The sequence below is a fragment of the Entelurus aequoreus genome, linkage group LG12 (assembly GCF_033978785.1).
Source record: "Entelurus aequoreus isolate RoL-2023_Sb linkage group LG12, RoL_Eaeq_v1.1, whole genome shotgun sequence".
NCBI lineage: Eukaryota > Metazoa > Chordata > Actinopteri > Syngnathiformes > Syngnathidae > Entelurus > Entelurus aequoreus.
The window spans coordinates 36,013,484-36,026,623 of record NC_084742.1 but is presented as its reverse complement, the minus strand read 5'-3'; the positions used below and the strand labels follow the sequence as shown (position 1 = coordinate 36,026,623).

The 13,140-nt window shown below is 38.7% G+C and overlaps 1 protein-coding gene across 4 annotated transcripts; it reads left to right on the top strand.

Moving 5' to 3' along the window:
* The first annotated feature begins 331 nt into the window (after positions 1-331).
* Positions 332-8,249, top strand: cited1 (Cbp/p300-interacting transactivator, with Glu/Asp-rich carboxy-terminal domain, 1). Of its 4 annotated transcripts, none has more exons than XM_062066996.1 (2): positions 332-462; positions 6,502-8,249. In XM_062066996.1, exon 2 carries the CDS (start codon positions 6,521-6,523, stop codon positions 7,070-7,072), a length of 552 nt encoding a protein of 183 aa, XP_061922980.1. In that variant the 5' UTR covers positions 332-462; positions 6,502-6,520; the 3' UTR covers positions 7,073-8,249. The 4 variants fall into 4 exon arrangements, with proteins under 4 accessions (XP_061922980.1, XP_061922977.1, XP_061922979.1 ...); XM_062066993.1 differs by lacking the exon at positions 332-462 and adding an exon at positions 1,030-1,277; XM_062066995.1 differs by lacking the exon at positions 332-462 and adding an exon at positions 1,163-1,293.
* Positions 8,250-13,140: the final 4,891 nt, after the last annotated feature.

The following is a 13,140-nucleotide window of genomic DNA, read 5'->3' as shown; positions in this document are numbered from 1 at the left end:
ATGTGTAGAGAAGCCTGCTTTTCACAAAAGAAGTGGCCATGTACACAGAGCAGGCTCATCTAGCAAGAGGTGAGTCAGAGGCAGGGTCTTGTCCATGAGGAGGGAATGACGTCATGAAAAGCCACATCTTCAAAAGCGAGCGTTTGAGCGCCTCGGACTAAAATGTCTTTTAGCATAATAGGGGGTCATCTTTGTCCATTCACATAAAATAAACCTTTCCTGATCCAGCGCCTTGTTATGGCTTCTCTCTCTCTCTCACACATGCACACACATTGAGAGAGCAAGCGAGAGAGAGAGAGAGAGCGAGAGAGAGGACTAGAACGCGCCTCTTAAGCGCTCCTATTCAGGACTGAGCTCAGTATTGAGTGTGTGAGAGTGTGTGGCGGTCCGGTCAAATATTTATGCACTCTAGCTGCTGGATCTTCAGTCGCAGTCTGCACCGGGCGTTTCTTTTGCACACAGGTTAGTCACTTATTTGTTGTCACTCCAGTAGAACTGTGATGTGCAGAGCAATGCATTTGTCTGTGGTGCACTAAAGCCTGTGCACGGGCGGAGAGCTCCTCCGGTGTTGTCATAACACTCGAAATGAGGTCAAATATTTACTGGCTCCAGCTAAGCACAGCACATTGGATCAAACTTATGCATCGTAGGTTGTGGAAGTGAACTACGCGCTTTACGAAGGTGCTATTTCATTAGAGAGTATTAAAAAGTACTTGTTTCCAATTAGCGTGTCAACATAAACAGAGACACAGGGGACGTTTCAATTTACTTGTCTCACTTTAATTATGCATTAGACGCATGACTTCGGTGGTGTGTGTGTCTTTTGGATTAATCACCTTGATTATTCAGGCCGGGGTTTGATGTTTACATAACGAACAAAACCTAAAATGACAGACAAAGTGAAATAGTTTCTTTTGAAGGCACTCATTTATAATGATAGTTCATCCTCCACACCAACAGGGGGCAGCGTAGTACTGGATGCTTGTTTTGTCACACATGACACACGTCTATCTTTGCTGTGTTGTGAGGCCAGTTGTTCATTCCAACAAATACCTGCTGTCGGCAAAAGCAGCCGAGACAACCTATAAAAGGATTTACTACCTGGCGTGACGATTGGATTAAAATAAGATGAAACGAGGACGCCTGCCACGGCCGGTTGGGTCAGCTGTGAACAGGAAAAAAACATTGGCTGTCCTCCCAACATCCTTCTTAACGCCATCCACGGAAAACACTTTGGGCACTTTTTTGACATCCTGCTCTGACAAACAACTCAATATGTGTGTAAATGACATTGTAAGACATGCCAGCATACATATAACACAGATATCACATTTTTAAAATCATTACACAAATGATTTATGACTTACGGATAAATAGTTGCAAAAGTTGTTTTGCTTGATGCTGACCATGTTTTTCCAATTACTTTAAATCCCCACACCTTAAAGAGAAACTGCACATAGGTATTTCTCTTTTCTGTGCGACCGACCAACCAACCAACGTTCCATTTACATGCCGTGACCTAGGGACATTGTTATTGTCAGAGATAACACAGAGGAAATACTTGTATAGCATAGCGCCTTGCTCACGGAGAGGTATGCAAGCTACTGAGCTGCTGCTGAATCGTCTCTGAGTTTGTAAAAGTTAATGCTGATTATAAATCATGCCTCTCACCTGTATGGTAGAAGGTTGTGGCCATAAGCCGAAAAGTTGGGCTACTTTTATGTTCAATTCAAACCCAAAGATATCGCTAAGAAGATGCGACAAGATGCTTGTTTCATTGATGAATTATGCTGAATTCATCGTTTAAACAGGGAAGAAAACTCTAGGGCTGGAAGATATAACCATCCCATCTGTCGACATCCCGATGAGAGTGGACTTTGGAAGTCACTGTTTTGTTATGCTCATGTTTTGTTAGGCACTAATGCTGGTGGTTTAGTGTTTCCCAATAGCTGGATCTGCTTTGCACTCAGCTTCTAGAACTTGTAGCTCATCCTCCTTAGATTCAGACTCATAAATATAAGGTTCTGGATCATCATTTTCCCCGGAGTAGTCGTCAATGGATAGGTTGATTGGCAACACTAAATGGTCCCTTAGTGTGTGAAAGTGAGTGTGAATGTTGTCTGTCTATCTGTGTTGGCACTGTGATGAGGTGGCGACTTGTCCATGCTGCACCCCGCCTTCCGCCCGAATGCAGCTGGGATAGGCTCCAGCACCCCACCCAAAAGGGACAAGTGGTAGAAAATGGATGGATGGATAGTCGTCAATGGCTCTCATGAAGTCTGCAGTGATTAGTAAAAATGTTTATTGTTGAAGAACGTTGCTCTGCTCTCTGTGAAATCAAAATCAAATAAGTATCAGTAATGCTGAAAATGAGCAAAATACTGTAAATATCATGTAATCGTGAATGTGTATGTTATTACATTACATGTATACTTAGAGCATGTATACAAAACATTGTTGAAGGTTTTTTCTAAGTGCTTTACAGACGGAATAGATCATACCCCCATTACCCTGCATTGTTTTTCGCCTCTTACTAGCAGTTTTTTGTGATTTAGAATGCACAGAAAAATGGGGGTTTGGCCAAAGGCATTGATCTGTGTGAGAAATGTCAAATCAATCCAATGAATAGGGTCAAACTTTGTAGTTTATCAACAGTGTCACCATGTGTGTATTTGTCAGACAAATAATAGTACAGGCAACACAGTGAAGGCACATGCTCTGGGAAAACGTTTTCCCTCTTATGTTCAGCGGCTCAGGAGTAGAAGTAGAGTGACATAATTACAGTCATGTGCAAAAATAGGTAACTGGCTATATGAGAAAATCAATCACTCAAAATTGATAACATTCCCATCAATCATCTCAATGTATTTATTTTTATATTTGCTCATCAATTATCACCAGCACATCGAATTTGGGTGTGCTGGAGATGCAATGTGCGGCATGAACCTGAATGTAATCACGGATAAGGAACACACAAATACACACACACGCACACAAACACACGCACACAAAGCTGCCAATGACAGCTGTTTGGTATCATTGTGTGTGTTAACTCTATCAGTCGAGTGCAGCTGCACGCCTGCCTGTCGCAATTATGTTCTCCAACAGAAAAGGAAGGGGGAAGGGGTGGTGCTGGGGATACTTTGGAAATAAGTTACTCCAATTTGCAAAGTGTGTGTTTGTTTGGCCTTCACGCACTTTCTGTGCAGCTGACACACTTTTATGTATTTATCCTGCCATGTGACCCAATCAAAGACTCTGTTGTGTTGGGACCGACCCTTGTTCACACACATACACACAGTATTACAAACAATCGCTCAGCCTGCTTGTACCCATGGGCCTTTCATGCCTAATTTGACTCACACACTCACACACACACACACACACACACACACACACACACACACACACACACACACACACTGTCTGGACGGAGCGAGTCATGTGGTCCGACCTCATCGTGCATTTCCCAGGCGGCTCTGCCTTTAATTTCCTCGCTGGGGTCACAAGAACACACAGAATAAAGCCCCAATGAAGTCAACAACGGCTTTGTTGCAGTGGCGAGATGTGAACTCGTGGTCGCCAGAAAAACAACTGAAAGAGAATCATTTCATTAAGTTGGTCCTGGTTTATCTGGGGACTCTCCTGCCGACGTGTGACACAGAAATAGTACAAAAAAAAACCTAACCAATTTTAAACCGGCATCACTCCTCTAGTGGTAAGGAGATGAGAACTAATCAGTTACTCCACTCGTGTCAATGCTGAGTTACTAGCATGCCCTTAAAACACATCGTCCGTGCAATTAGCTGACAAAAGCAATTAACTGTTGTAAAACCTTCCTCACATTGCACCGACCTACAAGAGAACAATGACTCACATGACTCACTAATACTTGGCAGAGCTCCAGGCTTCATCTGGTAGACTTTGTGTAGTGAAGCCCTTTTCATGACGTGGTGGGCGTACACACGTGGAAAGTTCTTCATCACATAGCATTTAACTAGGAATGAAAAATTATCAAACTCACATATCCATTGGAATGGGTACCTTTCATTTTTTAATCAAACAGTACCGATCCCAGAACCTGGGGATCGATACCGGTACTCAACAGAACCGATTTTCAGTATTTCTGTATGTGTTCAAATTGTTTGATAATAATTGAGCTGTGTTGTTTAGTTGTTGTCATGTTTTCTTACACATCTGTGTCTCACTTGCAAGTACTGTAATGTACTGTATTACATAGTAGACCTAGCATGTAATTGAAATTCCAAGACATTAGATGGCAGTAGTGTATAGGCTAGGGCAGGGGCCGAGAACCTTTTTGGCTGAGAGAGCCATGAAAGCCAAATATTTTAAAATGTATTTCCGTGAGAGCCATACAATATTTTTTAACACTGAATACTAAATGTGTGCATTTTTAAGAAAGACCAACATTTTTTGAGTATAATAAGTCTCTTATTCTTTTTAATAACATTGTTATTCTGAAGATAACCAACAATTAATAAAATACTTCATACCATTGATGCGACTTCTGGTGCTGCATGGTTTTGCTGATATCTTTGTAGTCTGGTTGATACAGGGTTATTTTTAACACTGTGATTACCAGCGTAATTATTCATTACTTATTGTGTTAAGCAATGTCAGCTAAGATTTATCTGAGAGCCAGATGCAGTCATCAAAAGAGCCACATCTGGCTCTAGAGCCATAGGTTCCCTACCCCTGGGCTAGGGTGTGTTGCCTTACCCAGGAAGAAGTCTTTGCCATTTAGTTCAAAGTGCTAGTGTTGTCTTTTCTTTGATTCCTACAAAGTGTTTGCACTGTAAGTAATGTATTTATTACACACCAGCTGTTTGATTGTAACTTGCATCTTTAGTTGTTGTTTTAATAACCAAATGTTGAGGTATTGAAATCGTCATGTAAAATCACAAAAACTAATCAGAAGCATGTCTATGGCATATCCAGTGTAAACTAGCATTGAGTGATCACATTTTGAAAAGTAGACCCTTACACTACCTGCAAACTCCTGCTTCTTGCTTTGTTGGCGTAGAAATTGGTAACATTACCTAAAGTTTAAAGTAGTAGATATACCACATCTGCAGCGGACTAAAGGATAGTTGGCAGAGCTTCAGGCTTTACTTTAAGATAGGTAGTGGAGCCTGTTAAAGATATATATATATATATATATATATATATATATATATATATATATATATATATATATATATATATATATATATATATATATATATATATATATATATATATATATATATATAGACATATATATATATATATAGACATATATATATATATAGACATATATATATGTATACATATATATAATTATATGTATATATATATACACATACATACATACATACATATATATATATATATATATATATATATATATATATATATATATATATATATATATATATATATATATATATATATATATTTACATATATGTATATATAAATATATATTATTAGGGGTGTGGGAAAAAATCGATTCGAATTCAAATCGCAATTCTCACGTTGTACGATTCAGTATCGATTCTCATTTTTCAAAAATCTATTTTTATTTTTATTTTTTAAAATTTAATTTAACCCCAAGAATCAATATTGAATCGAATTGTGGGATACCCAAAGATTCGCAGCCCTAATACATAATATATATATATATCCGTATGTATATATATATATATATATATATATATATATATATATGTATATATATATATATATATATATATATATATTCATACAGTATGTGTATATATACAGTCAAACCTGTCTATAGTGACCTCTCAAGGGAAACAAAGAAATTAAGCAAATAGACAGGTGGCCACTATATGCAAGTTGGCTGCCATTTTGAATTTCCGTACATGTTGACCTTTAAACAATTAGGTATACATGTACGTGTGCATGTATCTGTAAATGTAGTAAACCGTTTTTTTAAATTCAGTTTTGCAAGCTTGAACAGTGCTATTGAATTTAAGCCTGCTCATTGTATTGTCACGTGAATAGGATGCTGTTTTCTATTCATGCCAGACTTTTGAGGATTAGTCAACTGCCCAAAGCTTAGGGAGCTTCGATGAGACTCATCTAGTCCCAGCGCGGCTGCAAGATCTGGCTGCTCAAGACCCCCCGGTCGGGATCCAGTTGAGACCAACGCAAATCCCAGTCAAGAAATGAAAGTTCACGGACCGCGGTATGGCAAATGTTGATATCGGTGGCCGCTATAGGGAGTCAAAAACTTGTTTTTGGGATGCAAAATGAGTGGCTGCTGGCTACGTTAAACAGGTGGCCGCTAACACGGGTTTGACTGTGTGTAGGTATATATATATTTGAGCTGTCCCTGTGAAGGGATAGGCGTATGCACCAGGGGAAGTTCTTCATCACATAGCACTGTGATGTCATCCCCGCCAAAAGCCAATGTGTTTTCATAAAAAGTGTTGTTTTCTAGCTCGCTAACACATGGTTATTTTGTCTCCTCCAGGTTCTGGCCTGACCCGGGGATGACCTCGCTGCTATTCCCCAGCAACGCCCACACTGCGATGAAGGACCTTTCCAATTCCTCTTCTCCTCTCAACTTCCACTACCCTTCCTCAAAAACTTCCATCGGGCCTTTCTCCCCGTCGTCTGGTGCCTCCTCTCCCGTGTCCCCCCTCGCGGCGGCCCCCAAGTCCCAGCCTTTCTGCCTCCAGACGGGGCCGCACCTCATTGCCAGCATGCAGCTGCAGAAGCTCAACTCACACTACCAGAACCTGGCCGGGTCGTCGGCAGGACACCTGACGACTGGTAGCGTTCAAAGGGGCTTCGGCGCATCGCCTTTGGGCACTGGAAACCAGATGCTGGGGCCTTCTGGTGGAGGGGGGATGGGTGCCGGCATCAGCATGGGGATGCAGAGCTCTGGTCCAAGTGGAGTCATTGATTTTGACCTGGTAGATGAGGAGGTTCTCATGTCCTTGGTGGTGGAGTTCGGACTAGACCGAGCTAATGAGCTACCTGAACTCTGGCTGGGCCAAAACGAGTTTGACTTCATGTCAGATGTGCAGGCCGGCTGCTGACCCAGCACACCAAAAGAGGTTCATTTCGGTCCTCACTGTCAAAGACACCATTCAGAAACTTTTATTTCAAGAAACCTTGAAGGCTTTTGTCCTCTTTAATCAAACGAGTGCATTTTTCTTGATGAAACCGACCATCCAACAAGATGAGTGCCTCTTTTATTTTGAAGGAAAAGAAGCATGCGATGAGGAGACACAAGGAGCCATTGCTGTCTCCTATTTCCTTTCCATGGCGTAGGCTTAATGAAAACAAGCTGACGGATTGACACACAAAGACACACCTGTTGGCCCATCGAGCCTCGGAGCGCTGCGGCAACATGAAAGTGCGATGCGTGACTTTATTATAGGAGACGGACGGGATGGCCAACAGTACGCTTCCTGTTTTCCCAATAGACAATATTCCCCTGTGCTCTCACGGGAAAGAGCCTCCTCTTTCTCTCTCTCACACAAGGAAAGTAATTGTCTGAGACGTGGTTATCTGTGGGCACTCCTCTTTTTCTGTTTCTTGTTTGAATTCAGCTCAAGCAGAACATAGAACATGTTATTTAAGACATTAGCCGATATCCATCTGGACTTTAGGACAACGAGGGTTTCTGTGTACGTAATGAATTAGATTGAGGGGGTCATCAAGGTTTTTTCCCTGCACCAAAGTGGCCTCGATGTTTGCTATGTTGTTTTGCATTGCTGCCTTAATCTCAGCTGGGAGAATGTTATTTCTGCTGTGTAACCTCCAAATCCCCCCTCCCTTTGCTCCTCTGCAGACAGTTTTGGAGTTTGCTTTGTTGGAAGGCCTTCATTTCCCCTTCTTTGCCTTCACCGCCCCCCGCAGAGGCCTTCACAACCAAAATATGCAATGAACTGGACTTGTAGTACAAAACACATGTATAGTATCATCACACATACATATAATTTCATCACACAGATGTGGGAGCAGAGCAGTGACAATGTTCAGCCAGGTCTGCTAATGAATCACTTGTTTAACCAAAGTACTCGTGTATTTACCTTTGGACATGCACATCAGACCTTTTTTTTTTGGTTGGTCTGTCAATTGTTACCTGTCTTTTGTTTTATCTGGGTGTTCTAGGGATGACGATTTTGAAAATGCACTTTTGCTCACTGTCTCCTCATCTGAGAATGATTTCGATCACAATGAAGAATGCGAAATAAAGCTGAACAAACATGTTGCCATTTTAATTCATCACACAAGAAATAACTACATACCAGTTTAGTTCATTCTCCCATCTAATGCTCTTGACCGGCGGATGAGGTCAGACTAAGATTTAGAAACCACATTATGCCTTCAAGGAGCTTGCGCTAATTCTAAGAACCAGGTAGAGATACAAAGGAGTGATTGTGTAAGTTTACATAGAAAAACTCTTATTATTAAAGTTGCATTCATCCAAAAAACACAAAACATGGTTTCTGTAACACAAAAACTCAAACCTTTCTATCATTCCCAGAAGCATGAACACATATATATTAATGATGTCAAATTATACAATTTATTTGATAATTTATTTAAATCACAATTAATCACAGGATATTACTCGCTTACATAGTTTAAATTGACTTAAAAAAAATGCTCAATATTGGGACACAAATGCAAATTTCAATATCATTGTTATTTTAATGTTTTACTTGAATGCATATCATTTATTTGCTCAAAACAGTTGTATCTACACCCATCTGCGGCTATTTCTAAGTGATATTTTCCAGGAAGCGCACCAGTCCGAGTCTCCTCAATAATATTTGCACTGACATATGCATTCAACTGACCAATCAACATATAAAAAAATGTGCCACCTCTCAGGTTACCATGCACGAATAAGGTAAATTAGCATGTACGGCCAATATAAATTGAGTGATTCATTCATATGTATATACATGATTAATGCAATATTTTTTGTGATTAATCACATGAGTTAACTCGTTATTTGTGCTAGCCTTAATATATATATATATATATATATATATATATATATATATATATATATATATATATATATATATATATATATATATATATATATATATATATATATATATATATATATATATATATATATATATGTCAGTGGCGGACCGTGCGTTTCCCACTTAGGCCTTCAGTGATGTCCGACTTCAATGATTACCTCTCAAAATACCATAATTTATGTCACCAAATGACCATTGCTGGATAAATACTATACAGAAACACATTTACGCACTACTGGATATTGAATTGCATCAACAGTGTACAAAACAGGTTATTTTCTGGCGCATTTAAAAATCAATAAACCCGCATCAGCAATGAAAACATATCTTATGTGGTACTGTCAAAATTAAAATTGAAAAAAACATCCATCCATCCATTTTCTACCGCTTGTCCCTTTTTGGGGTCGCGGGGTGCTGAAGCCTATCTCAGCTGCATTCGGGCAGAAGGCGGGGTGCACCCTGGACAAGTCGCCACCTCATTGCAGGGCCAACACAGATAGACAGACATCATTCACACTCACATTCCCACACTAGGGCCAATTTAGTGTTGCCAATCAATTTGTAGAACCCATTCGACGCCGTATAAGCCAGTGGTACCCCTCGTAGTTGGTTGATTCGAGTGGAAATTGCGGGAACTACCCCATTTCATCACCGAAACAGCTGAGCGAGCTTCCGGGGTTGGACAACATAGTCTCACAAGATGTAGTTTATCTTTAAATATCCTTCTTGAAAATGGCCTTGCAAATATATATCTGCCACATAATCAACGTTTTGTTCTTCTTCTTTGTGGGTCAACACGTCCCGCTTCCTGCTAAATTGAAACTTGTGAATGGATACTCACTTTGGAATGACAAGTGAGTATCCAATCATAGTCTCGTTAATATCAGGCTCCCGAGATAGACTACTGTCGACAACTTGTGATCTGATTGGTTATCGCAACTGTCTATCAACTGTATGCGTTCTCAAATTAATCCGCTAAAGGACCCGGGTGTGGCTCTGCTGATCTGCATAGCACCGCCGCGACTCAAACCAGTGAGTATTCAATCACAGGACGCGTAAATGTCACGTTCAATGTGAGGCCATCTAGAAGGCCTTACTGACAACAACTCCTGATCAATTATCTATTAATTCTCTATCAACTGTTTGTGTCCGTTCACTTACAGTGCACAGACGCCCGCATTGTTGATTCTGAAAGCCCCGGGCAAATTTCGTACAGCATGGCAACATAAGATAGCTGAATTCTGATTGGATAAAAACTCTAACCTAAAAACAACAGCACTGGAAGGAGCATAATATGACATAATATAAGCTATTCAAATTTTTGTATTTTTTTGTATTTAGTGTATTAGATTCTGTAACTAGTGTTTGGATCCCACTGTACGCAATATCTGAAGAGCATGGAAAAAAGCATTTCACTGCGGTGTACTCTGCATGTGACGAATAAAACTTGAAACTTGAAACATGAAGAGAATATGAATACTTTTAGATATTTAGGGAAAGTAAATTACAATTATTTTTTTAATCTGATTAATCACATTTTGGAATTTGACTTTGCCTTTATCCTTTATTTGAATCACAACAACCAAAAGTACTTCCTATGTATACAATTTTAACAAGGTAAATAAGAAAAAGAAAATAACATGATGTACTGTCCTGCCCTATCACTCAGATATTTGTATTAATCATGATTAATCACAGGTTATTACTCATTTGCATAATTCAAAATAATTTAAGAAAATAATAAAACATTTGTACACAAATGCAATGTCAGAATGTAATCCAGGAACAATTTTAAATGTTTCACTTGAATGTGTGTCATTTATTTGCCCAAAACTGGTAACAGTTTTATCTACAGTCCTTTCAGCGTGTCTTTTGCACTGACTATGCCTTGATCTGATTACTGACCATACAGCAGTTAAAGTAATAGACCATGTACGGTCAAAATAAATTACATGATTAATTCAAGTGTGCACGTGATTAATGCAATCATTTTTGACATGATTAATAACATGAGTTAACTGGTTAATTTTGACCACCATACTGTATATATATTGCATTTTTTTATGAAGAAAATATCCAAAGGCCCCTGCATGCTTAGACTTCTCAGTATTTGACAATTGGTGGAAAAAGTTTGGATACCCTTGTCCAAGAGGCATGTTAATGTGCTTTGGAACAATAAATCCCCGCCATGCAGAAGTTGCTTGACAACGAAAAGGTCAGCGACAAGGAAGAAGACAAGGACGAGGAAAACGGAGGTAACAACAAAGACACGTGATGCGATAAAATCTGTGCCTCTGTGGTTCATCATGTGGTGCTACACGAAGGACAATGAAGGAATATGGCCAGCTAGTCGAGTCAATTTTCAACAAAGGGAGTCAGGGCAACCAGAGAAAGCTGAACATGTTGTCATTTGGGATAAGGTGAACTTCCATCGGGCTGCCGTGGTTCACACCTACTTAAACCCCAAGTTCAGTCAGTGAGGAGATTTCTCTGGAATCCGACACAGAAGGGGATATTTCCCACAATGTTTACATAAACGTGATGTTGATGATTCGCTGAAATATGGCCTGACCTTGACCTGAGACGAGATCATGGTGATGTTGCTGTCAATGCTGATGAACCTATATTTGCTGAATATGGAAATACTAAGAAAAAAATCTTATCCTGGACCTTTTGGTGGAAATTAGTTAAATAAATCCCCCCCACTCATGTTTTGACAGCTTGTGTGTATTGTCTGAGGGTAACAACGATTGGCACCCAGAAGTTACATGTTTGTACTGTTGGGTTTTAGTTTTTTTAAATTGTGTGTGGACATTGTAGAAAATTGTGAGTTGTTTTGGGGAATTATGTCTAAACAATTGAGAAAAACTGTAAAAGTTAAGTTATCATTCAATCCCTCAAAAAGTGACATTGTGCATCATCCGGTAACCTGATGCTGCTATCTAGTGGTGAGATTGTGTAATTACAACCATACGTTCTTAGACTTAGACAAACTTAATCGATCCACAAGGGAAATTGTTCCACACAGTAGCTCAGTTACAAAGGATGGAAAGGATAAGGATTGTAAGGATAACGCACACAAGGGCACAAAAAGAAGGTGAAAACAAAAAGTATAAAGTAGACTAAAAATATACTTTGATTCCAATGTCCATTTCTCTGATGATGCAATTGTTGATGACTGAAGTGTTGATACCAACCAAACCTAAACCCCCCTCCATATCCCACACCCCGGATTGTAAATAATGTAAATAATTCAATGTATATACTCTGATGATTATCTTGTGTGATGACTGTATTATGAAAATAGTATATATCTGTATCATGAATCAATTTTAGTGGACCCCGACTTAAACAAGTTGAAAAACTTATTCGGGTGTTACCATTTAGTGGTCAATTGTACGGAATATGTACTTCACAGTGCAATCTACTAATAAAAGATTCAATCAATCAAATTGATTGAATTGGCAATCTACTAATAAAAGTTTCAATCAATCAAATTGATTGAAACTTTTATTAGTAGATTGCACAGTACAGTACATATTCCGTACAATTGACCACTAAATGGTAACACCCGAATAAGTTGTTCAATATGTCCACGTTAATCAATTCATGGTAACATACCATGTAGAAATATAAAATATAACATATATATAATATGTACATATTATATATACAGTATATGATATATACTGATATATTATATTATCATATTATATTATACTTTTATATAATATATACAATATATAACAAATCCCGATTACCATTATTACAGTATTTGTAACAGTTGCAGCAACAACAAAAAAAGGTCAGCATAAAATACCATAGCAGCAATATAACATTTCGCAATAATGTTCATTTGTAAATGTTTTAACCTACAGTTTGTCGCGATTCCTAAAACACAAAACCTATTAATTTTATTTAAATTAACTGGAAAAATATCTGTATCGTTTTATTCATTTGTAGACTCTATACTTTATAACGAGTTTATAGACAGTATAAATATATTGCAGAGTTGTTTTACTGATTTATGTATCAAATGGAGTAATAATTTCGTAAAAATCGTTTTTAACTACATCTCTTGCGACTTTCCTTAGTTT

Excerpts from the sequence above, each read along its gene's own strand:
- cited1 (XM_062066993.1), top strand. The coding sequence starts at position 1,129 with ATGAAACGAGGACGCCTGCCACGGCCGGTTGGGTCAGCTGTGAACAGG. Across the intron at positions 1,278-6,501 it reads TCTGACAAACAACTCAATAT|GTTCTGGCCTGACCCGGGGA; the intron begins GTGTGTAAATGA and ends TGTCTCCTCCAG.